We start from the raw sequence: 27,329 nt of genomic DNA, 5'->3' as shown, positions 1-27,329 counted from the left end.
ACTATTTTAATCTGATCCTATTTTTCTCTAAAGACAGTTCTTTTTTATGAAGCTTCATGCCTTCATCCATAACAGTAGTATATTAGCTTTTCTCTTTTCGATTTCCAACACCCCACAAGATCAATAGTTAGAAATGGACAAATTTCTTTATAACATGAAATCTATCAAGCCCTCTGATATATTCCATGATTATTCAAGGCCTCATTCCAATGGAGAACATTGCTAGAGCTGCCTCTCAGTTTCATAGTGACAACAACTATGTAGCAGTTTATGAGCACAAACCTGGAAAAGAGAATACTCATATAGCAAATTCTTGTGCCCAGATTTCCCTTGACTCTTCCAAGAGAAAACAAAAGAAACCAGAATGGGGATCAGAATCTCCATAATCTAACAAGGACAGCGCTGATGGAACCACAATGAGTGAGGATTTCCTGCCAGAAAACATGATAGCCACCAATGGAAATCAACTGCAGGCTGACATCTTTAGTGTGATACAATATCAAATGCCATAATGAGCCTAAAAGAGAAGTTAATAAGAAGAGCACAAAAGCAAATCATTCTGAGTACACAATGCAGTGGCAGTTAATTCTACTGAACCACATTCTCATGGATCAGTAATAACTGCCCCCATTGCTTTGTATTTTTCTTGTGTTTCCTGCATCAATAAGGCAAACAATCTTATATATTTTACATGCTAGATATGCAATGTCCATTATGATTATGTGTTCACAGAACTTATGCTGACCTAAACCCAAACAGCCATGCAACTTAGATCAGAATTAAGAGAAGACCTTAGATATGCATATATGTATGTGGTGTGTGTGTGTGGGGGGGGAGGGGGGAGGGGAGGGTGCTGGACTGCCACACAAATTATATGGTTCATTGCCTCATCAAATTGAATGCTGGCATTCACATTATTGACACAAATTGCCAATAGTGCAAAACAAATACAGAATTGATATGAAGGATAGTATTTGAGCAAGAATGTGTGAACAAGGTTCTCAAAAATCCATACTGCATCAAAATGAATTTCACACCACCATGGCACCATCCCAATATAAAAATAGACGCCGCCTAGCTCATGTTGGCAAAATTGGATAAATGAAATTGATGTGTGAACAGTGCTATATATTGGCAGAAGTAAACAATTTTGCAGTAATCTGAATACAACACAACAGTTGAATCTAGAATGAAGTAGGTTAGTGCAAATTGATATTCTCAAGTTTCCAGTTGTACATCCTCAAACATTGAGTTCACTTTTAGGAAGAAGCAATTGCTGAATTACAGTGGACACTGCCCAGGCCATGATAAAATGAAGCTCCAAGGTATTCACTGAAGTATACTGCATAAAGAAATTTGGGATTCATTACAACACTTATTTGATAATTTCACATTTGGGGGGTTGAAATACCTATAAAAAGTTATATGCTGTTTCCTCAATGCATTCAAACGAAAAAAAAAAAGAAGAAGAAGAGGAAGAAGCAAATTGGAATGTTGGTATTGCTATCAACTATCAAGAACTGAAGAGCAAGGAGAAAGATAAGGTACTCACTTGTATAAATAGGCTGCAATCCCCAAGATGATACAGATAAGAATGATATCAATAAAGAAGTTTTGGGTGGACCGAACCTGGAATAAATTTAGAAAATGAATAAGAACATGAGAAGGTTCTAAAAGTCATAAAAGGGTCAGAAACCAGATTTATTTGCATTTAAATAAATAATAAATACATTATTAATAGTCTCCTTGAGTCTAAGATTGGTGTTCTTTAGCTCAGCTGTTGCCTTGTCAACCTGCAAAGACACAAGAAGTGCATTGGATCTTGATACTCCACTATTGTCTGATAATGCAATCAATTAAAGGACACAACAAAAACATGCAAACCTTTGTTTCAATTTCATCAACCAGGGGAACTTGTCTATCCAATTCCTGAAAAAAGAATGGAAAATGAATAAAATAGAAACAATTAGATCTCATTTTCCATGAACCAGAATGCCACAAATTTTTATTTTCTCCCTATATTTCCTTTTTATTTTTTTCTTTTTTGTGGGCAGATGAAAGAGCAGGGTAGTTAACCTCATTCATATCCTCAGCCAAATTTTTCAGTGTGTCTAGACCTTCTGAAATAAAATCCAATCCTTCATCCTGCAAACATATCAGATATATAGTTTTAAATGATATTGAAATCAGCTCATATTGCTAAACAAATAAAGGATTGAAAACAAAACATGCATAAGAATAGATCATGCAAGTTACAAGCCTGTTTTATTTTCCGCATCTCATACTCATTCCGGAACTGACTAGATTCTTCACTCTGCTGGAAGAAATCATCATCCATCTGCCCATCTGAAATTAATTTTTAACAGTCAGAAAACCTGCAACAAAATATTAAAGAAAAGAAGTCTAAGGAGACACTTGGTGGCAACCATCACCTACCAGAGTCAAATTTGACGTTTTTAAGAGATGATGAGCCCCCCCAACCTCCAGACTTGGCTGCACTTGTAGTTCCATCAGGGATTTCTTTGATCCTCTCAGGTAGTGCAAGTACCAAGTCATTACGTACTTCTCTTTCTTCTTGTGAGACACCTTTAACCTGTTAATCCAATATAACTTCCATTTTTAGTTCTAAGAATGACACAAAGGTTCAAATTGCATTGATAACATACGAATCAATAAAATATAGAAGCATCCAACCTATTACTATTGTGAAAGCCATCATAAAGTTTCAGCTCAACAGAAACAGAACAATATAGTTTCACTATTTCTATAACCAATCCTTGTGGTTGAACACCCTTCTTGTTAAAGAATTATAGTTTGTATGGAATTAAGGTTGAGAGCAAGCTCATTTCACTTATCAATCCTGGAAGTATATTTCACCATAAATTGACTCCAGATCATCTGATTACATTAAACACATATTTTGAATATAATATCCTGCCTTCAATAAGGATCAAGAATAAGATATAAGAAATGATGAAGAAACCACATAAAAATACAAAAATGAATAGGAAGTGATAAGTTGGTCAGGTCATTGGCTTGATGATAATCATAACACTATTGCCTTCTAGGTTGTTGGCTTGATGATAATCATAACACTATCGCCTTCTCAGTTTGAGCCTATCAACTAGGCTGGTTTAACTCCTTGCGGTCCTTTGCCAGCTAAGATAACAAGAGACTTGATAACCATAAGACTATCATCTTCTAGGTTTCATAGGCTAAGATAACAAGAGGCTTGATAACCACAAGACTATCGTCCCTTCTCGGTTTGAGCCTATCAGCTAGACTGGTTTATCTCATTGGGGTCCTTTGCCAGCTAAGATAACAAGAGGTTCACGCAAAGCCCACCTTTGGATAGGTGGTGGGGTGTTTTCCGTAAATCAAAGAAATGAATATGAAAAGAAAGATTTGAAATTTAAAATGGTAAAAAATACACTTGCAAATAGAAACCTTCTTATGGGCTAGTTTCTGCAACTTTGGGACTTCCTCCAACAAACGAGCCTTCACTCGCCGTACCTCCGCCTTCATGGCCACAGCCGCAGCCCTGTTTGTCTCCCTCTCCGCCATCTCCGCTTTCTAAAAAAGCAAACAAATATAGATATATAAAAACAATTGCTATAAGTTGTTTCGCAAACCGTGATTACATTGATGATAATAAGAAAAAGAAGAGAAGAGAAGATGACTTTAAGAGCGAGGTCAATTTGGGACTCGAAGGTGGAGTAGAGACGAGCGAAGGCATCTTCCGGGGATGCGCTGTTGGAACGCTGCTTCTCGACATCGTACTTTTCATACTTCTTGCAAACTTCATCGATGCGGAAGAGAATGTCGATCACGCTCATCTTTCTGTCGTTGAATTTTCCGGCGACGGAGAATTCCGGATGGAAAATCGAGAGAGAACGGGGAGAGGTGCTTCTTCTTCTTCTTCTCCCTTCCTTTCTCTCATTGTTTTTCTCTCGCTTCACACTACTCGTCACAGGAAAACGGAAGGCTCACCGTCGAAAGCGCATCAAAAGAGGAAGACCTGGAAGGAAACGCTTCAATCACCATTCAAATCTTAAGGAGCATTTTCGACAATTGAGGTATATTGAAGTTTTTTAAAAAATTAAAAATTATTCCAAATCATAACTTTAAATTTATTATTTAATCATTCAATTACGACTTTATTATCATGAACAAAATTCAAATATTACAGAGTTCACATCCTGAATTTTCCTTTTCTCGACTCTATAGTCTAAGATTTTCTATACCTAAAAAGTTGCAGAAAAAATCTAGCGGTAGCTTGAACGAAGAGGAGGGCCGTGCAAGGCTCGGAAACGTTTCATGGTGCGTTCACGGCGACGCCGTTCATCAGAATCGGATTCATCAGCACACACGTAGTGAACGACGACTGCTGAGAGCAAAACCGCGCCTAAACAAACCACCGCATAGAATTGTTTACCCAGCTTTGTGAGCATCCCTTCAAACGACTCCATAATTCGCTCTACTTTCTGTTTCCGTGCGAAATCTGATTTACATGCAGCGGTACAGACATATATAGTGAAGGAAAAAAAAAAAGAAAAAGAAAAAAAAAAGAAGTTAAGAAGAGAGGGAAAAGGGCGGCGGGAAACGGGAATAGAGATAGCAGAGCACACAGTAAAGCAAAGAAAAAGATGGGCCGTAGTGGGAGCTGGAAAGAAAATTGACCGACAAGGCCCATTATGACAAATTATGCTACTTGTGGACTTGGGTCCAAAACTACGTCCTTTTTGTCTCTTTTTTTTAAAAAAAAATTAGTAAACATATTGCTGAATATATAGTTGTCCAAAAATGTGTGAATGTAGAGGTTTCAAAGTGTGAATGTAGAGTATAGAAATCGTAAATGTAGATTTATGATTGTGTGAATGTAGAGTTGCCCAGAAATGTGTGAATGTGGAAGTTTCAAATTGTGAATATGGAGTATAGAAATCATGAATGTAGAGTTATGCATGTGTGAAACTGTAATAGAGTTAAGAAGTTCTAGCAACTTGTAGCCCTGTAATGTGTGAATGTGGAGTTCTCAAGTTGTGAATATGGAGTATAGGACCTGTGAATATAGAGTTTTGAATATGTAAATGCATAACAGTGGTAATATAGTTACTAAACATATAATTCTGTAATGTGTGAATGTGGAATTTAGAAAGTGTGAATGTAGGGTATAGTGTATCAGTGTATGTGAATGTAGACTCAGATCCACCTTGCAAGGTGGACCTGGGTCCACGGTATAACAACCCGCCCATTATTCGTAGCTTCCATCAATGTTCTATGGATCACTCTGTGGAACACAAATAAAATTCGTAGCTTCCATCATTATTCTATGGATCAATGTGTGAAACACAAATAAAAAATACATTAATACAAATAAAAAGCACATTATTTGTGTATATGTATAAAATATGTTATTTAAATATTAAAACATTATTTTATATATTATCAAATAATATATATTCAGTATACAAATAATATATTCTAAGTATATTAAAAATATACCTTGTATTCATATAAAATACTGTATATTATTTGAATACTGAAACTATAAAAATTTCTTTGGAGAATAACCTTTTTCTCTCCTCTATTTGTTTTCTTCCCCTTTAATATTCACCATTGAAGATGCCCTAAAAATGAATTTTCAGTATATTAATAATGATTAATAAATATTTTATATATTAAAAATGAACATTTATCAATAGACTACATTGCAATATGAATCATGGTCTCAAGTATAATTTATCTTGTGTCATGGTTGTTCTGTTTTATAATCTTTGAACCTATTTCGAAAGTAGCTAGGTTGGATGTGATACATCAACTATTGTAAATTTTTTAGTATAACCTTTAACTTCTTTAGTCAACTTGAGGAAAAAAAGGTAATTATTAAGTTGATTAATGTCAATTATATTTTATAAATGACTGGTGATTAGTGACAACTTGACGGGTTTAATCAATCTTTTGTGTTAGTCAACACCTGAATAGACCGACTAAGTGTCACGATGAATTTAGTAGGAGACAAAGAGAATATACAAATAAACAGAGAAGAGATGAACGAGAAAAGAAAATTAAAATTTTTTGAGACCTGATTTAAATATGAAAAATCACGTCACCACGACAGTAGAATATGGACTTAGTAAATATCAACTAATCATGACTCACTTTGTACATTTGAAAGTGGTAACATTTAATTTCATTGTCCATATATATACCGAGATAGCAAAAGTTTTTACTAGACAAGTTTAAACTCATATGAAAAGTATATATAACTATTTGGCTGAATATTATTTTAAAAAAGAGACCAAATCAGTAAAAAGAACACGTTTATAAAATAAATAAAATTTAATTGCAGTAGTTACAGTAAACAGTAACATTTACATAAAGTTGTTGGCAAATGTCAGTTTAATTCACCATCCTATCAAACGAAAAATCGCTATGTTCAATATGGATCTCATGTTGCGGCGGCACAGGAACCATCTGCAACGACCTAGGATCATGGACCGGCTGTACATCGTGTCGTATGTGACCTAGTTGGATCTGGTTCATGTACGAGGAAGAAGACGATCCTTCGCCGCCGTGGTTGTGGAAGCGCGTGTGAGAAGGCGAGTCATGGTCGTCGGCGTCCCAGTGTTCAAACTCGTAGTTAGATCTTCTCGGCGTCGATTGAGCGCTATCCGCCTGGTCGCTCCGATAATAGCCTCGTAGGAGGTGCACCGGAGACATGCCGTGCGACGGCGTGCCCGGCCGGCTCGACACCGGCGTCACGGCGGCGCTGTTATGCCTGCTCTCCTTCACATTTTTCTTCGCCGTGTGATGCCACTTCTTTAACGCCGTTGCTACCCTCTCGTTGAAAATGGTGGGTTTCATGTTTGAACCCATCTGTTTTCACATCACATGCACAATAATAACAATTTTAATTAAACTTTTAGGGTACTAATCAATATATTATTGTACAGACTACGGAATAACAGATTATTATTATAAGGTGTTACTAATAATATCGATATAATCATATATAGTATACATAATTGTATCATATATATTATGATGTATATAACTATCAATTGACATCATAAATACATAATTATATCAAGCATTATTAGTTATGGTAGTGATATGAGTTTCTAGAATTTTTCATATTCTTTCTTCTTAGTAGACAATGATTTAATTACCTGTGTCACAAGTGCATATAGAGGGAGAGTAACATAGCTACAAAGAATCTGTATAAGAACCCTGAACAACAACCATTATTAAGTGTTAATAATAATTTGGAATATATATATATAGACTTATAGAGTAAACAATCAATTGATAAAGTTTTCTTTTAAAAGGTGGACTTGCCCCATTGAGATTCTGATAGCGATATCTTCCACATGCTTGTGAAAACACGATCTTAGTCCAAATTCATACTGAAAAAAAAAAAGGTTGAATTTAATTTATTTTTATAATTATAATAATTATAGTTATTATATTTTCATTGTATTTATTTGGTGTTGAAAGATAATTGTCATTGGCTTACCCAAGCCCAAGCAAAGAAGGCTAGTTGAAACGCATTCTGCATTGATTAAGAAAAAAAAAAAAAAAGATATGAACACATTCGTTAGGGCATTAGAATTTTGATATAATGGAATGTAATAATAAAATTTTGATTTTTTTTTTCATATATACTCCGTAATAGATATGCACCTGAAAAAGAACAAAATTAATGAGGAAGAGAATGAGACGAGGACGATTGAACCAGAAAAGGTCATCGCCTGGCTCAACCACAGGCACGCCCTTTACAACTTCGCCCCTTTCTTGAATCCTTAGCCCCATTTTCGTGATGATCACTTGCAACTTAGTGCCAACCAACAAGATGATCTGCACCATTATATTATTATTCGAAACATCTCAAATCCTTTGACTAACAAAATAATATAATATTAATCACATTTTACCATTAACATTTTAAAACTTTCTCGATAATTAAATATATTATACAAATTAAACTAAAAATCACAAAAGATATTATATTAATTATTTATTATTAAAAAATGAAAATGAGATGTATGATTGCATTAAGTCAACTTGATCATGTACAAACAGGCAAGATATAGTTGACAAAGAGAAAGCAACTTACAATCAAGGGAATGAATGGCAGCCATAGATAAGAATACCAGCCTGTCCCATCCAAAAAGATATGATATTCCTCAGATCGATTAGTCAAACTAATCCAATAATTAATGAACAATAATATATAGTAAATCTCAACCAAAATATAATGAAAACATGCTATGTATAGTAACATCTATATATTATTGTATAGCATATATGCAGTATTAATTACTTACCATGAGTATTGAAAAGAAGGAACAAAACAGCAAACAGCCAAATTATTGGGCTGTTAAGAACACATAATACACAAACGTTTAGCTATAATTAAGATTTTTTGTTTTTTTTTTTTAATAATGAAATTTGATAAATGTAGAAATGAAGAACCAACCTGATTCCTACAACCACCTTGAAATCTTCTTCAAGTGATCGTTTGATATACTTCTGGAAATCGAATTTGGTCTGGCTTTGAGGTGCCAAATGAGCCTGCGATTTTAATTATTTTTTAATTAAATAAACCACACACCCATATATATATACACTACTAAAAGAAAATAAAATTATTTAAGTAAATTTCTTTGTTGACGCACCATGATAAATCCATGTCTGAGTGTTAAGTAATCAACTTTCGGAACAGAGCGTATAAATTGCCTGAAGAAACAAACCTGGTAGAGGAATTAAAAAAATTTGTAAATAGCTGTTAGCTAATTGGGTTAGTAGGTTTGACTAGTTGATAACATTATTTGATTGTAGTAAAATGTTTGATAAATTAGCGGTTAGCTGATTACATGTACAATGACTTTCAAGTTTTTCAAAAAAGTTGTTTTAAGCATATTTTTAAATTTTAGCGTTTTGGGGTAATAAACTGTTACAAAAAGTTAATTAATCAAATACTCATATTGATTGTTTAACCAAGTCAAACAGCTAATATTAATCAAACAAATCAAAATTAACTGATAAACTAACTATGCTACCAAACAAATCAATTTTTTTTTTATGTTAATTATCTCAATTTAGAATTCAACAAGTCAATATTTTATTTTATTTTTATGTTAATTATCTCGATTTGGAATTCAACTATTGAAACTTTTAGATAATGTAAAATAAAAATAATTGAAGTCAAACCGGCCAATAATGTGAACAGGGAAATTAGCTGTCTTAATTAAAAAAGAATAGTTCCTATTTATAGTCTCCTAATCTCCTATATATCTTTTAGCTCATTTCCGTTATTACGTATATATCATTGATTATTACAATCATTAATTAGTCTAAGGAATGGTCCAAACTCCAAACAAGCCATAATTTTGGCAAGTTGCCAGAAATCAATTCAAGACACGATGCATGTGTGATGCTTATACGACTCGTAAGTCATAATAAACTGTATCACGCAATCACATATACATACAACTCGATCTGTACGTAATCTGTATGTATATATTCACGTGTATCATACATGCATGCATATGATGTGCACCGTAGATTCAATTCAATGATAGAAAAATGCTTACGATCCAAAGAAGAATGGGCGTCTTTGTCCAAAAGCTCAAATGCCTTCTTCCAAACGATGTTTCTCTAGCAAATCGAAATCTCTCCGGATCTGACATTAGACAAAAAACGTACATTTTTAATTAATACTCTGAAATATAACCCCCAATTACATCATATTAATAAGTAATTCAGTTTTACATACCGTGAGCAAATTGGTATTCGATTGTTTTTGTTTCCTCTTCCCACGCTTTCCACCGTCTCATCTGAAATCGTCGATAAAAAGTGAATTTTAATTTTTTTTTAAACGACAATTTAGGTAAAGTTTTTGTATTCATCAATATTATAGAAAATTTGATAATCTTGTGGGACGGGATTAATTACCTTGGCTCTCCCTAAGGCCAAAGTGGTAATGCAATAGAGAACGTGAAAAACAGCCAAAACGAAGATGAAAATGTGCAATTGATGGATACCATCCGTGGAGACAAGAGACACTTTTCCCTGAAGAGAGAGAGAGAGAAGTGATTAAAGATAATTATAAATTTTTTTAAAAAAATATTCAAATATTGATGAGAGTGTGAATGGATGCCTTGGCAGCGCATTTGTCATCACCAGCAGCCGCCGCCAGAACACGCCGCACTCCTCCTCCGGCGGTGAGAAGTCTCCGGCGGCTGTTTTCCTCGGACGACAATTCCCAGTGTTCTTCAGACGACGACGTTTTCAACTTTTTTACTTCTTCCTTCTTGCTGCATGGATGCCACGTGGCTCCGACACTTGCGGGGATACATATGTTGGAAATCGGCCCTTGTAATACCGTTAGCAGCAACGATATAAATCCCAACAGCATAAGCTCTGCATAACCCACCCATCATATCCCCAATTTATTAAAATAATACAATTAAAATTTTATTTTTCCATACAGCTAAATTAAAATGTGTGTATATATATATATATATAGAAAAACCTGATTTGATCTTCTCAAGAGCTTCATACAGCGCTCTTTTATGTTTGGACTTCAACCACTGCAATACACACACAATTTTAATTTAAAACAAAAAGTTATGAACATTAGTATTCATTCATCGTTCTTGAAAAGAAATTAAAAATTAATAATAATAACCAACTTAGTTGGCATTCTCATGAGGTCAAGAGTTCAAAATTCTCACTGGTATGAAAAAATTAATATAGCCAGCACTTTGTCCCTTAATTGGGTCAATCCGGTGCGATCTAGAATTAGATGTATCGTACCGGCTAAACGGTGCCTCTATAATTAGGGCTTACTCAGACACTTCATGATCTAACCAAAAAAAAAAAAAAGTGAAAACTAACCTTTCCTATGAGATGGATGATGTACTCAATCACAATCGAAATCGCAACCAAAACAAAACACACCACTGCGACCGCCCATGTCGGTGTTTCCTCCAGCGTTTTTCCTCCTCCACCACCCGCCATCTTTTATAAATGTATATATCAAAACAAATTGAAATCACATAAAATGATTGAACGAAAAGAGTGCTTGTTTTATCACAACAAAGAATGCTTGAAGTTGTAGAGAAGATGGTTTAGTTTGAGAGCTAGGGAATTGAAAGCAAGTGGATGAGTGAACGTTTTGTTGGCGCATGTGATAAAGGTCTTATCAAAATGGGGAGAGTTATATAGTATAAGTCGGATAATAATCAAAAGGAGAATGGAAAAGTAAAAAATGTGACTTTTAATTTGACTTCACATACGCGTAAGAGGGATGGGAATATGGCACCGGCTGACTTATGATGATAGGTGATTAAAGAAAAGATGCACCACATGACTTGTTCAAAATTATACACTTATTACTTATATATTTCTACGCATCAAATTAAAATTTATGTACACTACGAATGTGGCATGATTGGACCACTTGACTTTATCAAACAATATATATTCAATGTCCATCACAAATTGATATACACCTCATGTAATCATATTATTACGTGAGAACCCATGTCCTGATAAAAATATAAACTAATTTAACTATTAATCTGGAGAAGATCAACAACTCTAAAGTAAGGAGATCTGAAAAAAGAAAAGAAAAGAAAAGAGTAATGATTTTGGTAAATATTTTAAACTTTGAAGTGCGTCTAATAATATGTGGAAAAATTGGAAATGCACTACTTAAGAGGGTGCACTCCACGTATCACTGGTGAGTGCACTTCATTTATTGTTTAGAGCACTTTGTAGGGTTGGTCAATACACTTAAAGTTTGAGATATTTATTAAAATATAGCACCGCATATTTTCATATTTGATCCCTACTTTACCGTTGTTGATCATTCTCATATCAACAAACAAGATAAGTTTGCAATTTTTGACTTGAGTAGTTGTTCGCATTTGATCCAATGCGCACACATATAGGTATCATAATTTTTTAGTGATGATAATCACTTCACTAATTTAGAATGATTTATTAACCAATAATCGATTTTTTAGTGACTATAAGAACACATGTTTTCACAAACTTCTTGTATTAACTATTAAGTACAAATGTTTTCAAAAAAACTATTTAAGTACAAATAGACATTTTAGATTTTTTTTTAAATTTAATGATATATATAATTTCTTAGTAATTGATAACTCTTTGAGTTTTGACTAACTTGAGATCAACTTATTAATTATTTGGAGATCTGTTATGATACTTTTTGTTTTCTATTATACATTGCCGTCTTATAAACTTTAATTTATTTTTTAAAGTCGGAACAATTTCGTATAGTACCTAATCTAAACATAAATATTAATTTATTAGCCAATCTAGAAAATTAAAGTGATTTCGAGGTTATAGAATTTGAAATATTTGTCACTATCTCCATTATGTGAACGGATACATGACCAAACCAAATGGTATTCTACTTTTTCTTATTTAAATCGGTTTAAATGAAGCACCTTAAGTAACCACAAATCACGCACCTTAAGAACACAAAACACACACCTAAAGTTTTAAAATGGGGCACCTTAAATATTATAACTGACGCACCTTAAGTACAACAATCACGCACCTTAAGAAGGAAAACCATTGCTCGCACCTAAAGCCTTAGATTGATGCACTTTAAGTTTCAACAACTGACGCATCTTAAACACACAAAACACGCACCTTAAGAAGGAAAACCACGTACCTTAAGAAGTAAAATCACGCACCTAAAGCTCTAGACCGACGCACATTGAGTTTCAACAAAAACGCACCTTAAGTTCTCAACTGAAGAACCGATGCACCTTAAGCACATAAACCACGCACCTCAAGCACAGAAACCACGCATCTTAAGAAGGAAAACCACGCACTTTAAGAAGGAAAACCACACATCTTAAGGAGGAAAACCATGCACCTTAAGTTTGACATAAACGTAAAAGGACCAAATTGCCACCGCGTTTTTTTATTAATCTGTGTTCAATCTGGACGGTCCTTTTTTAGCGAGATCAACGCCTATCATTCAACCCCATCTTTCACCTGTGCACAGTATCCGCATTTGATCTCATTATTACCATACACCTATATCTATCATATCTTTTTTCATATTCTTTAATCATCATTTTTATTAAAATTATTATATAATTAATGTAATGATTAATTATATTTTAATTAAATTTCTACAAATAATAAATCATATATGTGTGTGTGTATAAAGTACATATATTATTTGTGTATATATAATTCGAATTATAAATTTTAGTTATTTGTATATATTAATGATTTAATATTGGGCATGAATTTTTACGCATCGCGTGTACAAAATGCTAGTGTATATATATATATAGTTTAATCGATAATAACTACACTGGAATTTTTAATGGTTAATTCATTTTGAAAATTCTCTTATATAATTGATTAATATTATTAGTACTATATTAACCAAGGATTTGTTGTGGTTCATTGGAGCGCAAGCCCTAGGAGTTGATGACCATTTCAATTTTCCCACATGTGTCTTGGGCAATACAACGTTGTTTTGTGGGCCAAAATTTCATAAACTTTGACTTGCCTTTTTGATTTCCTAAATAATAGGAGAGCTTTTCCAAGATTGCGGCCTTTAAAACGCTACGGGGCAAATTGTGTGGAACATGTTTGTACGAACCATAATAAAAAATACATTTTTAATATATTAAATATACATTATTTATGTTCTGAATGTACATTATATAATATAATGTACATTCAATACACAATTAATGTACATTTTTAATATACTAAAATGAATTATTTTTATACTGAATGTATATTATTTTATAGTATGGTCCACACAGGACCATATGATTGATTCTACTGAGTATCAATTAAAAGAAAATCGTTACACTTGTGTGAAATCATTTTATGAATTTTTATATGTTAAACAAGTTAGGTCGTGTCAATATAAAAATATAATACTTATATCGAAAAATGCAATACTAATCAGGAATAACGTATATGTTACTTATAAGAAAAAACAATGTAATATTTTATATAAAAAGTGTAATACTTTTACATTATGATAAAAAGTATCACATTTTTCATCAAAAGTATTGCATTTTCACATATGTTGACAAATATTTGTTAGGAAAAATGTAATATTATGAGAAAAATGTAATAATTTTAAATCAAAACATAAAAGTATTGCATCTTTCTTAAAAAATATTTCACTTTCTCATATAATTAAATAATAAACATTTTATTCCTAATTAGTATTATATTTTCATCTTTACCAGATTTGTTTCATAAACAAAGATCTATAAAACGGTCTCATATAAACTTTTGCCAAAATAAAAATACGTAGTGTATGTACTCAAACTCTAGAAGAAATAAGAAATACGTATTTATTTTCAAAAAAAAAAAGGAAATACGTATTTATAATCTTCTTGTTGGTGAATTGGCACTCTCCATAATTACTTAGAATGAGGGAAGTGTAATAAGTTTTTGCTTGGCTTCATTATCAATTTATCATTACCATTCATAATAGGGAATTATGAAAATATTTTGAAACGGAAGTAAAGATGATGGCCCAAGCCCCAAGACATAGGAGCAATTGTCTTCAACTGTAGCACACAGGTCATCAATGAACCATGTTGACGAGGTTTAGTGATATGAAGTATTTGAGAAAGATAAAGCCTGGTAAATAATCAGCCTATCAGCTAATTTTAGCTTCTTTGATCATTATTAGTTGTTTGGTTAATAAGCTTTTTGCAACTCTAAAATGCTAACAGCTATTAGTTAACAGTCAATTTATCAAACAACTTTCTACAATCAGCTAATATTATCAACAAATCAATACCTTCTAACCCAAACAGCCAACCAAATCAGCCAACAGCCATTTACCAAACAGGGCCAAAAGCTTCAGACCAAATTTATGATGGGACAAAGATTATCAAAATTATTCATTTCTTTTAGAGCAACTATAATGGTCTAATTCTTTTTGTCAAAATTTGCTTGCCACATAGAAGGGAGTGAGGGGGGAGAGAGGAAGAATTGAAAAGGAAAAAATAGTGTCATTGCTGATTTACATGTCTAGTCGACTTTGCTGGTGCACCAACTATGTACATTTTTTTATTTTTTAATGAGACCAACAAAAAATCACAATTTGTAGGATCACCTCTCACAATCTCTCTCCTCTACTTTCTTTCATCCATCTAAAGAAACCAACACAAAAACTTAAGAAAAATAATTATTGTTATACGAAGTGGATGGGAAGTTGTCAAGTGCTGAGTGCAATAGACTCCATAATTCGTTCTTTATGTCTAACAACATACATCTACGTAAAATTGTTTGCAAGGAAATTTTAAATGCCATCAATTTTCTTTTAGACGTATTAGAAGATTATGTTTCAAGTATGAATAACAATTTCTCACTTGGCTCAAGAGCTCGGATCATAATAACGTTATTTTTGAAACAAATTGTTTAAACTTTTGTCTTGCTTTTAGTTCTGCTTCATTAGATTTGCCGTACGTTGGTGTTATTGTTAAGCAATGTCGTCATATTGCTACGGATATTGGAAACGTTACAGTTTGCCATATCTGAAGGTCAGCGAATCATGTGACTCATACCCTTGCTAGGACAACTGATTGTCTAATTCTTTGTCCATCCTTGATTTGTGGGTAACTACGCCTCCTGCTTGTATTTCTGATTTATTTCCTACTTAATATATGATTATTCCTTTGGTTTTCAAAAATAAAAAACTATTTCTCCCAAACCTCAATGAAGATTTTCAATCCCTTCCTTAATAGGGACGCAAATAAAATTTACACAGTGGAAATAAGGAGTTGTATGTATTCCTTGTGATAGTGATACGTTACCCCATCCCTATATATATATATATATATATATATATTAGTACTCAAAAAAAAAAAAGCATAACATATCAAAATTTGTAGATATCTTCGATCTTTAAACATTATATATAATACTTTGCAACATAAATGTAGTACTTTATTACTCATGAGAAAAAAACGTAATACTTATAAGAAAAAATGTACTCCATAATACTAATCATAGTTCATAGATAAATCAACTATTACTTATAAGAAAAAGTGTATGTAATAATTATTTTAAAAATACAATATTTTTAAATTAAAATATAATAATATTTAAAAATTAAAGAGTTACTTATAAAAATACCTATAATCCTTTTAAGAAAAAGTATAGTATTTCCAAAAAGTCTAACCCAATTTATGAATAAGGATTTATAGTACCTTCTAAATATGTATGTTCAATTAGAGGGAAAAATATTTTTCAAACACAAAGACAGAATGATCGAGTCTTTGACATTGATTTTGTCATTTGTGGTGCCAGTGGAGAAATGACGCCCAATATTTAATGTCATGACGGTCATTCCTATTCCAAAGAAAATAAACGAAAAATTCCCTCTTGAGTAAGCCATACTAGATTGAGGAATGGGTTTATGAATCTCGGAGTAATTTTCAAGCATTACAATTTATAATGTATCCATATCCTGATTTATAAAAATAAAAAATAAAAAATTCACAATTGTTATTCGAACAGACAGATCATAAGGAGATAAACTGATGTAAGTTGTACATAACTAATTGACTCAAACTAAAAAGATTAATAGATAGGGTGTGTTTGGTTCACACATGGAATCGGAATCCGAATGATAATCAAATATTTGGTAATGATAATGTCTTTTGGTGAAAGTATTTTGCATGTTTGGTTGTATGATGGAATTGGAATGATTACCAATATGACAATATTGATGTTTGGTTGTGTATTACCTTATAATGGAAATAAATGTTTTAAAAATACAAGAACAAAAAATAAGGCAATTGATCATAATATAATTACATCCAAAACATCAATATGAACAACAACAAAAAAAAAATCAAAACAAAAATCTAAAAGTACTAATCAAAACTTAAAAATTAGACTACCAATAAGATGGAGTAATACCCTTTTTAATTAGAAAATGAAAATTTTAATTGAAAGGGTAATCAAATCTCATAGTTGTGTTTTAAAAAGTTGTTAACCAAACATTAATTATAATTTTAATTCTTATTTTTAGTGTGTAAACTCATGAACCAAACACATTCATAATTGTCATGAGAAGTCGAATTTAAAACTTTATATTTACTAAGTTACGTTAATTGTTGGGATTGCGTTCCCATATATAAATCCCAACCAATGAACTCATGGTGTCATCACTGTCATGGACACAATAAATTGGGATGTCATTTGTTAATATTCAAATTTTGATTTTGTCCTGGTACGTAATATATGACTATTCAGCTGCCACAACTTTCTCTGATCTTTAGAAGTATCATGCATCATGCATGTAAACAAATTGAAATGCAAAATTATCCGCGATCATGGGATTTATTTAAGGGAAATTGACATTTTTGGGTCTTTAAATTATAAAAGAAATTTTTTTTCTTTAATTATACCGTTGCCACGATAACCTCTTAATTTTCTATGAAGTATCTGTTTTTTAAAAAAAAATAAAAAATAAATCCCATCTTGTGATAACAAAAAACTACAATGAGGCAAATGAAGCTAAGTTCTTCATTGCTGACCAGTTCAAACCATGAAAGTCAATGGATTCCGCTCCCAACTTAGTGATTGTCAAGTCAACAATCTGACTAACTTGTTTGCGATTACCAACATGAAGTAATATGTTTTTGTTCCTTAGTTACATTGCCTAACTACCCCATGAGCATCTTGGCATAATTATTATACGTGATTCACTTTAAAAGTATGTAATATTTATTAAATTAATCTTGCTATTTTTTTCTTAATTTTTAACCATTGATCATCTTAGATGGGTATATCAAATTAATTCACACTTTTCAGTTTTCACGTGAAGCCTAATTTTCATTTAATTTGGATTATATATATGCAATTTTTTTTTATTGTGTTTCAAAGTATGAAAGAACCTAATTAAAAAAAAAAAATCAGTAGGCTAATGAAAGTCCAAATACAACAATTTTGCAGATTCGTTCTTGAGAACTGAGTCGTTATATGTTTTTGTTTTGTATTTTATTGATTAGTTGAAGTCTAGGAAACTTCAATAATCCCAGTTTTCCAAGTAATTTATTGCTTATAATACATGGTTTGACCCAGTAATAAGGTCTTCCATTACCCTTCAAGTCTGGATATTAACTGGTGATGCACTTATCTGGGAGTATATAATACTTGTAGTATTACTTAAGGTCAATCTATCGAATATATATATATATATTCCTTTTGACTTTTATAACAAAAACATAAAATCTATCAATTTTTTTTTCCAACTTTCAAATAACCGTGTGGAAAGTTTAGTTTAATAATATGATTACCAAATATTGAGGAGCTATAAATAAGTATTTTGTGAGTAAATTTTGCCTCTTAAACCAACACATTTCATGTCTTCCTTCTTTATAAATAAACAAGGGAGAGGTTGGAGTTTTGATTTTTAAGTTATACCAAGTATTATATTTTTCAGTAAAATAAATTTTTAAAAATCTTTTTGTTAACAATTTTGTTAAAATTTATTGTTAATATTCAGAAATCTTAGTGGATGAGAGCTAATAATAGAACTTTATATCATATTTATTTTCTTCTACTTAAATCACACTTCAACCATATGATTTTGTGGCTAGAAACACAAAGATATTACACGTCATCCAAATATTGAAGAAAATAAATTATAAAATAATTTAATAAAGATCAATGGTCTATATACATTTTATCACTAAACTCCGCAGTTGGAGTGGTACGTTATTTAGCAATTAGCATAAAAAAGAAATATGAAGTAAAATTTCATTAAGAACTCTGATCTACTAAGATTATTAAAGATTAATAGAAAATTATGACAAATCCATTAATGAAAAAATTAAAAGACATTTTATGGACAACTCAACAATTTAAAAACAATACTCGTAATAGTTGGATGCTTAGAGCATCTCTAATAGTGGTAGTTTTTTAGGACTTTTGCAGGTGACTAGGAATGAGAAAATGAGAAGAAAAGGGAAAAAGAAAAAACAACTTTTTTTAAATAAAGATTTACGCGTCCAGTCAGACGCATGCATTCGCAAGATTGGTGCCTTACATGAGGCTTTCTTTAATTGTTGCATTCTTGGTGGGGCTCACATAGCTGACAAAAACCAAGCTCCATGAACCCTTTAATTTCCTTCTTTCTTTTCTACATATGCATTGTTTCCTCAAAAACCACATCAAGATGTATTGATGGGATGCTCTTACAAGTCATAATAGGTACAATGACTGATTTCACTATTACATTATAACTTAAGGAATAAAAGTTAAATTTTTTCTGATAAAAAATCATGCGCGTGTAGCATAATATTTGTACTTAAATGTCACGAGTTTGATTGTTACATCATCACAAAGAAAGGTGTAATTTTCGGAATTAATAATTTGTGTATGTGTCACATAATAAATTAAATTGGATCCTTGAATGAAGAGATAGTAAACCAAGTCAAATTAAGCACAATTAATGAATACCTTCACTGGTTAGTTCACGGCATCTATGCGCGGACCGTCAAATTGTGTTTTAAAAAAAGAGTACACCTCCAAAGTCTCCGGCGAATCTTGCAGCTCTCTGAATTCTCATTCTCTCCGTGCGTTTTAGTTTCGTCATCATGATGAATATATAGCTCTTTGCAGCTTGCTTCATCATCAAGTCTCTCTATCTTCTATATATCCATATATATATAGCTCCTGCAGCCTGGTTTTAATTTGCCGCCAAATAGAGAGAGAAAGAGAGAGCGATTAAGTATCGTACTATATATTATCGTACGTACTTGTGTCGCGAAATATGGCGGCCGGCGGAGGAGGCGGCGGCGGCGGTGGCGGAGCGGCCAGTCCGTCGCACTCTCTGCTTGAGACGCCGACTTGGGCTGTAGCGACGGTTTGTTTCGTATTTATATTACTCGGACTTTTGATCGAACACTTGATACATCTCCTTTCTCACGTAAGCAACAAACAACAAAAACTACTTATGTTTATGCGGTAACCTTTTTTAATTTGTGAGTGTTTTTAAGAATCCTGTTTTTCTGTGTGTTTCTTAATGCAGTGGCTTAAAAAACATAGGAAAACTGCTTTGTTTGAAGCTGTGGAGAAGCTCAAGTCAGGTATGCTTTTATTCATTTTTCTGTTCTTACTTTTGAGTGACGAGAGAAACTAATAATCATTATTGGGGAGTGTGTACAGAAATTACCTAGGTTGTCTATATTTGATTGACTCAAATCAAGAAATCTTGTGATTTTGTAATTACTAATCAACAATCTGACTAACTTGGTTCACTGTTGATGCAGTTTTGATGTTGTTGGGATTCTTGTCACTTCTGTTAGCCATCTTACAGAGGCCAATTTCCAAGATTTGCATACCAAACAGCGTTGCCAAATCCATGCTACCCTGCAATAGAGCTGCAGGGTCAACTAAAACCACCAAAACCTTGCAACATTTATGGACCAATAATCCTGGGAATTCTTCGACCACTCCAGTTTTCCTCGTACCAAGCCACGGAAGACATCTCGCCGGCGGACTGGACTCCTCAGATCACTGCAACTCTAAAGTATGCTACAACACTAAATTATAAAGTTTTTCGGTTTTCAAAATGAAAATTTGTACAAATAAACATATTTTTTGTTTTCTGATCTGGGTTACAAATTTATAGATTTCAAGTGAAGTGTCCGAACATATATATAGTAAATATGTTTCCGAAACTAAATTGTTTCTTACTATGTTTGGGCAGGGGAGGACTTCATTGATATCACAGAGCGGTATTAGCCAGCTGAACAACTTCATGTTTGTTCTGGCAATAATGCAGATTGTGTATTGTGTCATCACCATGGGTTTGGGAAGACTTAAGGTAACTATGCTAACTACTACTTTGTACCATAAATTGAATAAATGCTTTTGTAAGGATCAAACGCTTAGCAAATGGTCATTCATCAGCCTTGTCTCAACAATTTCATCAAGCACCAGCCAACCTTAACTGCACAGAACCTCACCACTGTACCAAAAGTTATAATTAGTAGCGAATACGCAACTTTATTTATTTATACTATTAAATTTTCGAAAGGAATGATGTTGGACTTGACCTTTCAAGCCTCTGCCAACAATCCCTATAACTATCGGGTGCTGGCCGGACTTGGTCTTTCACGGGCTTCGGCCCAATAGGTTTTGACAACTTTGTATTTCTTAATTGATGTTATAATGACATAATTAACAGATGAATCGTTGGAAATCATGGGAAACAGAAACACAGACAGTTGAATACTTGGCTGCCAATGGTATGCCTTCAAGTGCATACTATAAGAGTTTGCTTTTCAATGTTAATGCAAATTATTAAACCTATCGTCAGGACAATGATACACTAATTAATTTTTTTTGCAATTTTAAAATTTGCATGTAACATCCTACGTAGATCCTAACCGGTTCAGATTAACGACGCAAACAACGTTTGGGCGTCGACACATAGACGATTGTGCTACAACTGGCCCTTTGCTATGGATTGTAAGTAAAATCTAAGTTCGTTAATGAATTCATTATTATTATTATACGAATTGTAATAGTATTATGTTACAAACTCAACATTGCCCTCTCAACCTACTGAAGCCCAACAAAGTCAACATTGCCCCCACTGAGGTTCAAACCCATGACCTCCAACTTGAGAGAATCACTTCATGCCACTTGACCACAAGGCCTTTGCCATATTATGTTTCATATTGTGACCATAAACTTGTTCTTAGGAGACATTTTATAATGATGTTTGTTATAATTAATGCAGAAATGTTTCTTTCGACAATTCTTTTATTCAGTAGCTAAAGTTGACTACCTCACCTTACGCCATGGATTTATTATGGTAAGCGTTTAATTTCTGCTCGTTTTTTTTTTTTTTTGTTCATTTTTATTTTTATATTTTAGTCTGTAATTGACATAATTTTGTAATAAAATGGGCAGGCTCATTTGTCATCAAATAACACTTTCAATTTCCAAAAGTATATAGAACGATCTCTTGAAGATGATTTCAAAGTTATAGTTGGCATCAGGTATGTGCGCGTGTTTGTATTATATATATATATATATATATATATATATATATAGGGAAAATGGCACTTTTTCCCCTGTGTTATGTGCATATAGCACTTTTCCCCTGTGTTATTAAAGTGACAGTTTTCCCCCCTCAGTTATTTTAAAAGTGGTAGTTTTTCCCCCTATAATGTTAAATTGGCATTTTTACCCTTAAATAATTATTTCATTTATTTTTAACTCTCCAACCAAGTATTACTAATATGTATGGAAGATCGCGGTTCGATACGAACCTAATCGAACACTGTAGCAATTGAACTTAAATAGTATGGACGGTAATGGTTACAATTCTGAACCGAAAAAATAAAATAAAATAATTGTTGAATTTAGATTATTTTTAAATAAGAAATAAAATTAAAAAATAAATATTAAATAAGTTTTGATTGACGGTTCAAAATCGAAATTGGAATCGAACCGTACCGATTTATCAAAATAAGTGTTTGATCATTTTTCACTGTATATGACTGTGATTCAGTTTCAGTTCACGGTTCAACAATTATTTAATTTTTTTTTTCGGTTCTGAATCGTAACCAGAACCATCCATACTATTTCGGTATGATTGCTACAGTATTTGGTTATGTTCGAACCGAATCGTGACCATCCATACATATAAGTAATAATTTGTTGGAGAAGAAAAAATAAATGAAATAATTATTTTTAAGGGTAAAAATGCCAATTTAACATTTCAGGGGGGAAAATAGCCACTTTAATAACACAGAGGGAAAAAGTGCTATATGCACATAACATAGGGGGAAAAACTGTCATTTTCCCTATATATATATATATATATATATATATATATATATATTTATCTGCAGATAATTAACAATGCACTACTAGGGCACTCATGTTGTACATTATTAGCACGTTATCTTTGGGTGCATTATCAAACACTTTCAAATGTATTGTCGTAATTACTATAGTGTAACCGTAAAAATTTTCTCTCTCTTAATTTTCGGCCTTTATTATAGATAAACGGATAAAATTAATTATCACATTCTCACATGTATGTACACAAAATTTTATAATTTTATGCATTTGTATTAGTGATTCTTTGTTAGTTGTTAATTTGTTATTGCACATCATATCTTATACAAAAGTCAAAATCTCGTGTTATATTGCATTATAATTTTAAACGATAATGGATTTGACAACTCGTAACTTCATGCTTAAAAAAAAAAAACATATTCCAAATTATTTGAAAATTTCTCCCAATATATATATACTCCACCTACAGTTGACTCACTGCCGGCCTTGATGCCCTCGACTGACGTCTATATGGGATGAACTTGTCAACACAAATAAAGTCCAAGAAGTCATGTGAAGATTGATATGCACGTGAACTGTACTTTTACTGATTCATGCATATCAATTGTCATATTGTTCGTACCCGCAAATTATTGTGTGTATCATGATTTACACAATGTTGTGTGGGCCATAACAAAAGTGTATTTTTAATATACTGAAAGTACATTATTTGTGTACTGAATGTATACTATACAAAATAAGGTACTTTCAATACTCAAATAATATACTTTCTCTGAATATAAATATATTTTTAATATACTAAAAATATAATTTTTTTTATACTGAATGTATATTATTACTTCGTATTTGATAGTATAATCAACACAGGACTATAGTCCATACATGATTGGTTCGTAGCACTTTACTGGAAACATTATTTTCTTAATTTTTAATTTGTTGACTTTTCGTCACCATAATTTATTATCACACTAACAACTGGCTTGTTAATTTGTTTATTCATTTTCTTTTTTGTTGGGCAGCCCGTTAATGTGGTTATTGGTTGTAATCTTTTTGTTGGTCGATGTCCATGGTACGCACATAAAATTATTTACCCGAATAGACCTTCAATTCGTTATATATTTAGATTCATTTTTGAATATATAAATTGTGGTTAGAGTTTCCTAATAGTTGGGAGAAGCGTATCCTAATAGTTTAAAAAAAAAATGTTAAATAGACTTGTCAACTTGTTGAGATTATACAATTTTATAAAATTGTTATAATCATATATTAGGGTTACCGATTCAAACTTATTTGTCGTTTCTTTTCCCTTTTACAATGAAACAGGTTGGAACGTCTATCTTTGGGTATCATTTCTACCATTGATAGTAAGTACTTAAATGAATATAAATGACTGTATAATTGGATCTGTTGTTTATTTTACTTAGTTTAATTTATTAGTATTAATGAGTTTGAACCCTAAATTTAAGAGTCTTTCACCGCTCTTGTCCGGGAGATGGGTGTATGAGGTAAATCTTAAGATGTGCCTAAAACTGTCTACAAGCCACCTAATGTTTATACAGTAGTGTTTTTGGGCGGGGGTGCTAGTAATGTAAAACTTATGAACTTATTTTGGGTTATTTGATCAGTTAATAATTTATTATAGTATTAATAAGTTTGAACTCCAAATTTAAGTGTCACTAATTGCTCCAGCTTGGAGACAGGTGGGGGAGGTAAATCGCAAGATGTGCCTTAACTGGCCTATATATATATATATATATATATATATATATATATATATATATATATATATATATATATATATATATATATATATATATATATATATATATATATATATATATATATATATATAGGCCACCAAATGCTTATACACTACTATGGTAGTGTCTTGTGACTACTAGTAAAGCAAAACTTATGATGAATTTATTTTGAAGTTGAGTTGTGAACCGGGAGCATTTTACTTAATTTATTAGAATTAATGTTGTGATGGTGATTTGATGTGTTTTTTTAATTGGTTAGATAGTTTTGGTTGTTGGGACGAAGCTGGAAGTGATAGTTGCAAAAATGGCACTTAGGGTGAAAAACCAAAGTACAGTAATCAAAGGATCTCCCTTGGTACAACCTAATGACAATCTCTTCTGGTTTAATCACCCTCCACTCGTCTTGACCCTTCTCCATTTCACTCTCTTTATGGTAATTCAATTTTAACTTCCTTCAATTCCTTTCATATTGTGTTTTCATATGTGATGTTAACTTCTTTATATATTGCGTTCAAACACTAACTATATATTGTTTTAATTTTCTCTTTTTCCATCTTATTAAAGAATGCATTTGAGGTAGCATTCTTCATTTGGGTCACGGTAAAATTTCTTCTCTTTATTTTACAATGTCCTCTTTTTTTTTTCTTTTCTTTTCTTTTTTTTTTGTGTGTTTGTGGTCATTATATATAGCACACATTTTATCGTGGACTAAGATCCATCATGCGCATTGTGAACCATGGTACCTGCATGCATGTAACATATTATGAACATGAACATTTTTCTAAATTCATAATATGTGAATTGTATATAATATGTTAGCTACACATATATAATTTAGATCAGGGTTCACGATATACATGATGAACTCTGGTCCATGATATAACAATTAGTTATATTGCTAGGGGGAAAGTTGGGCCAAGGGGAAAAATCTCATAAAAGTTACTTCAATAATGTATATTGATTTGGATTGTTTTTCAGTTGCAATTTGGGATAAGATCTTGTTACCATGAGAATGTGGAGAAAATTGTCATTAGGGTGGTACTAGCGTAAGTATTTAATTTCCTCCCCCCAATATTTAATTAATTTTTCTCTACAACACTATACAAGTAAATATGTAATTTCATATCATCTAATTTATTAATTTTATATACTTATCTTGTATAATATTATAAAACACCTTTTCCGACCAATAATTGGAGTATGAAACTATATATATATATATATATATATGATATTATTATGTTGTTTGCAGGGTGATGGTTCAAATCCTATGTAGTTACATTACTCTACCTCTATATGCTCTAGTGACTCAGGTTTGCATTTCTCACTTCTCATGCATATTTCATGTTTCTATTCTGCTAATCAATTGTAGTCTAATAATACTCTATATATTAAAAACTAAAACTAAATAATTATGTGTATTAATATTGTACAAAGTAATATACCCATTAAACATAATGCATGCATGTATCATAGATCAGAGTTCCAATTAACTTCCAAGGATATACATACGCAGCACTTAGTAACAACAATAATGTTACAAGTTCGACTCCTAGTGGAAATGGCATATATATTTTGACATTCTTGATTTGAGTCAGCCACTTATAGACATACTACCTAAACTTGTTTGCCTCATTATAGTCATTTACTGGCTAGAGTCACAACTCACAATGCAAGTTTACCCAATAAACACCATCGAGCTGAGCAGTACAGTGGTGGCATGTTTCCCTGGTCACTCATATATATGCACACACATATATAGTTTGTGTGGTTGAAACAAAAAGAGATTGAATTGATGCATATACGCAGATGGGGTCACATTACAAAAGGGCATTACTGGAAGAGAATGTGATGCAAATCATAAAGTATTGGCATAGCGAAGTGAAGAAGAAGAAGAAGAATAGGAATAATAAAAAGAATAAGAATATGGAAGCTGATGATGATGAAGATATAGAAAACTCTCGCCGTGAGTACTATTCATCATCCACCACGCCCGCCGCCGTTAGCCCCTCCTCCAATTCGCCGGAAACCTCCCACCTTAACCGCTCTCCGACTCTCGCTCCTGCGGCTGCGGAGACTGATGATGAGATAACTGAAGAGTGGAGACCCCCTCAATAATATTTGTTTTATATATTTTGAAGAGGGAAGTTTTGATGATGTTCAGCTAGTTCCATGTAATTAATATCTGTTGAGATTTCTCAAAAAAAATATCTGTTGAGATAAATGTTACACAATGATGTGTAGATATATATAGTTATTTATTAATAGTTTTATAAATTTCAAAAACAATAATGTTATTAATTAAGAGTGTACATTAGGTAAATATTATTTCAGCGTAATAACCAACAAACTATATAAAAAATAAACGATACTAGAAAGACCAAGTGAAATGGACTCAACAATTCTTTTTATCAATAATAGGTTATAGTGATTTGTCTCATTCCATAATATTTTAAAAAATCTATTTATTACTCGTATGGTGGTGAAATTAGGAAGGAACAAAAAGAATGTTGTATTACGTACTCTTTCAAAAGTATATATAAATTTAATTATTATATCTAATTAAGTGTTTTTGTTTAGTCCTAGTGAGACAACACAAAAGGTTATGGTTAAAGGAAAATGGCACTGATTCTTGTGAGCATTGTGCACACTTATTCCTTCAATCACTTATTCTTAATACAAATTTTTTTTTTTTTT

General features: G+C 32.2%; 3 protein-coding genes across 3 annotated transcripts; 1 reads left to right on the top strand and 2 right to left on the bottom strand.

Annotated features, from left to right (window-relative positions):
• Positions 1-1,079: 1,079 nt before the first annotated feature.
• On the bottom strand, positions 1,080-4,528 carry LOC116015535 (syntaxin-71-like). The gene is made up of 10 exons (XM_031255635.1): positions 4,245-4,528; positions 3,681-4,018; positions 3,448-3,573; positions 2,437-2,593; positions 2,261-2,346; positions 2,077-2,145; positions 1,885-1,929; positions 1,731-1,793; positions 1,553-1,629; positions 1,080-1,342 (listed from the first exon to the last, which is right to left on the bottom strand). The coding sequence occupies exons 2-10, from the start codon at positions 3,834-3,836 to the stop codon at positions 1,330-1,332; spliced, it is 792 nt and encodes a 263-aa protein (XP_031111495.1). The 5' UTR covers positions 3,837-4,018; positions 4,245-4,528; the 3' UTR covers positions 1,080-1,329.
• A 1,775-nt stretch (positions 4,529-6,303) lies between these two features.
• On the bottom strand, positions 6,304-11,285 carry LOC116015274 (MLO-like protein 6). Its single transcript, XM_031255305.1, has 15 exons — positions 10,903-11,285; positions 10,538-10,595; positions 10,163-10,425; positions 9,958-10,074; positions 9,779-9,839; positions 9,597-9,685; positions 8,679-8,753; positions 8,480-8,574; positions 8,328-8,377; positions 8,117-8,157; positions 7,684-7,857; positions 7,517-7,552; positions 7,339-7,406; positions 7,170-7,230; positions 6,304-6,876 (listed from the first exon to the last, which is right to left on the bottom strand). The coding sequence occupies exons 1-15, from the start codon at positions 11,023-11,025 to the stop codon at positions 6,400-6,402; spliced, it is 1,788 nt and encodes a 595-aa protein (XP_031111165.1). The 5' UTR covers positions 11,026-11,285; the 3' UTR covers positions 6,304-6,399.
• An 8,313-nt stretch (positions 11,286-19,598) lies between these two features.
• LOC116017279 (MLO-like protein 3) lies at positions 19,599-26,872 on the top strand. Its single transcript, XM_031257830.1, has 15 exons — positions 19,599-19,981; positions 20,084-20,141; positions 20,325-20,584; positions 20,765-20,881; positions 21,245-21,305; positions 21,440-21,528; positions 21,803-21,877; positions 21,976-22,064; positions 23,892-23,941; positions 24,196-24,236; positions 24,892-25,065; positions 25,197-25,232; positions 25,611-25,678; positions 25,885-25,945; positions 26,442-26,872. The coding sequence occupies exons 1-15, from the start codon at positions 19,826-19,828 to the stop codon at positions 26,748-26,750; spliced, it is 1,644 nt and encodes a 547-aa protein (XP_031113690.1). The 5' UTR covers positions 19,599-19,825; the 3' UTR covers positions 26,751-26,872.
• Positions 26,873-27,329: the final 457 nt, after the last annotated feature.

The sequence above is a fragment of the Ipomoea triloba genome, chromosome 4 (assembly GCF_003576645.1).
Source record: "Ipomoea triloba cultivar NCNSP0323 chromosome 4, ASM357664v1".
Classification (NCBI taxonomy): domain Eukaryota; kingdom Viridiplantae; phylum Streptophyta; class Magnoliopsida; order Solanales; family Convolvulaceae; genus Ipomoea; species Ipomoea triloba.
The sequence above is the reverse complement of the archived record's forward strand: the minus strand, read 5'-3'. Positions and strand labels throughout refer to the sequence as shown.

Coding starts and splice junctions, on each gene's coding strand:
- LOC116015535 (XM_031255635.1), bottom strand. CDS start 3,836: ATGAGCGTGATCGACATTCTCTTCCGCATCGATGAAGTTTGCAAGAAG. Junction 2,146..2,260: donor AGATGCGGAAAATAAAACAG/GCTTGTAACTTG, acceptor ATATGTTTGCAG/GATGAAGGATTGGATTTTAT. Junction 1,930..2,076: donor TGGCTGAGGATATGAATGAG/GTTAACTACCCT, acceptor TTCTTTTTTCAG/GAATTGGATAGACAAGTTCC.
- LOC116015274 (XM_031255305.1), bottom strand. CDS start 11,025: ATGGCGGGTGGTGGAGGAGGAAAAACGCTGGAGGAAACACCGACATGG. Junction 10,596..10,902: donor TCATCCATCTCATAGGAAAG/GTTAGTTTTCAC, acceptor TGTGTATTGCAG/TGGTTGAAGTCCAAACATAA. Junction 8,378..8,479: donor AAGGTGGTTGTAGGAATCAG/GTTGGTTCTTCA, acceptor TGTTCTTAACAG/CCCAATAATTTGGCTGTTTG.
- LOC116017279 (XM_031257830.1), top strand. CDS start 19,826: ATGGCGGCCGGCGGAGGAGGCGGCGGCGGCGGTGGCGGAGCGGCCAGT. Junction 20,882..21,244: donor TGGGTTTGGGAAGACTTAAG/GTAACTATGCTA, acceptor CATAATTAACAG/ATGAATCGTTGGAAATCATG. Junction 21,529..21,802: donor CTGGCCCTTTGCTATGGATT/GTAAGTAAAATC, acceptor TAATTAATGCAG/AAATGTTTCTTTCGACAATT.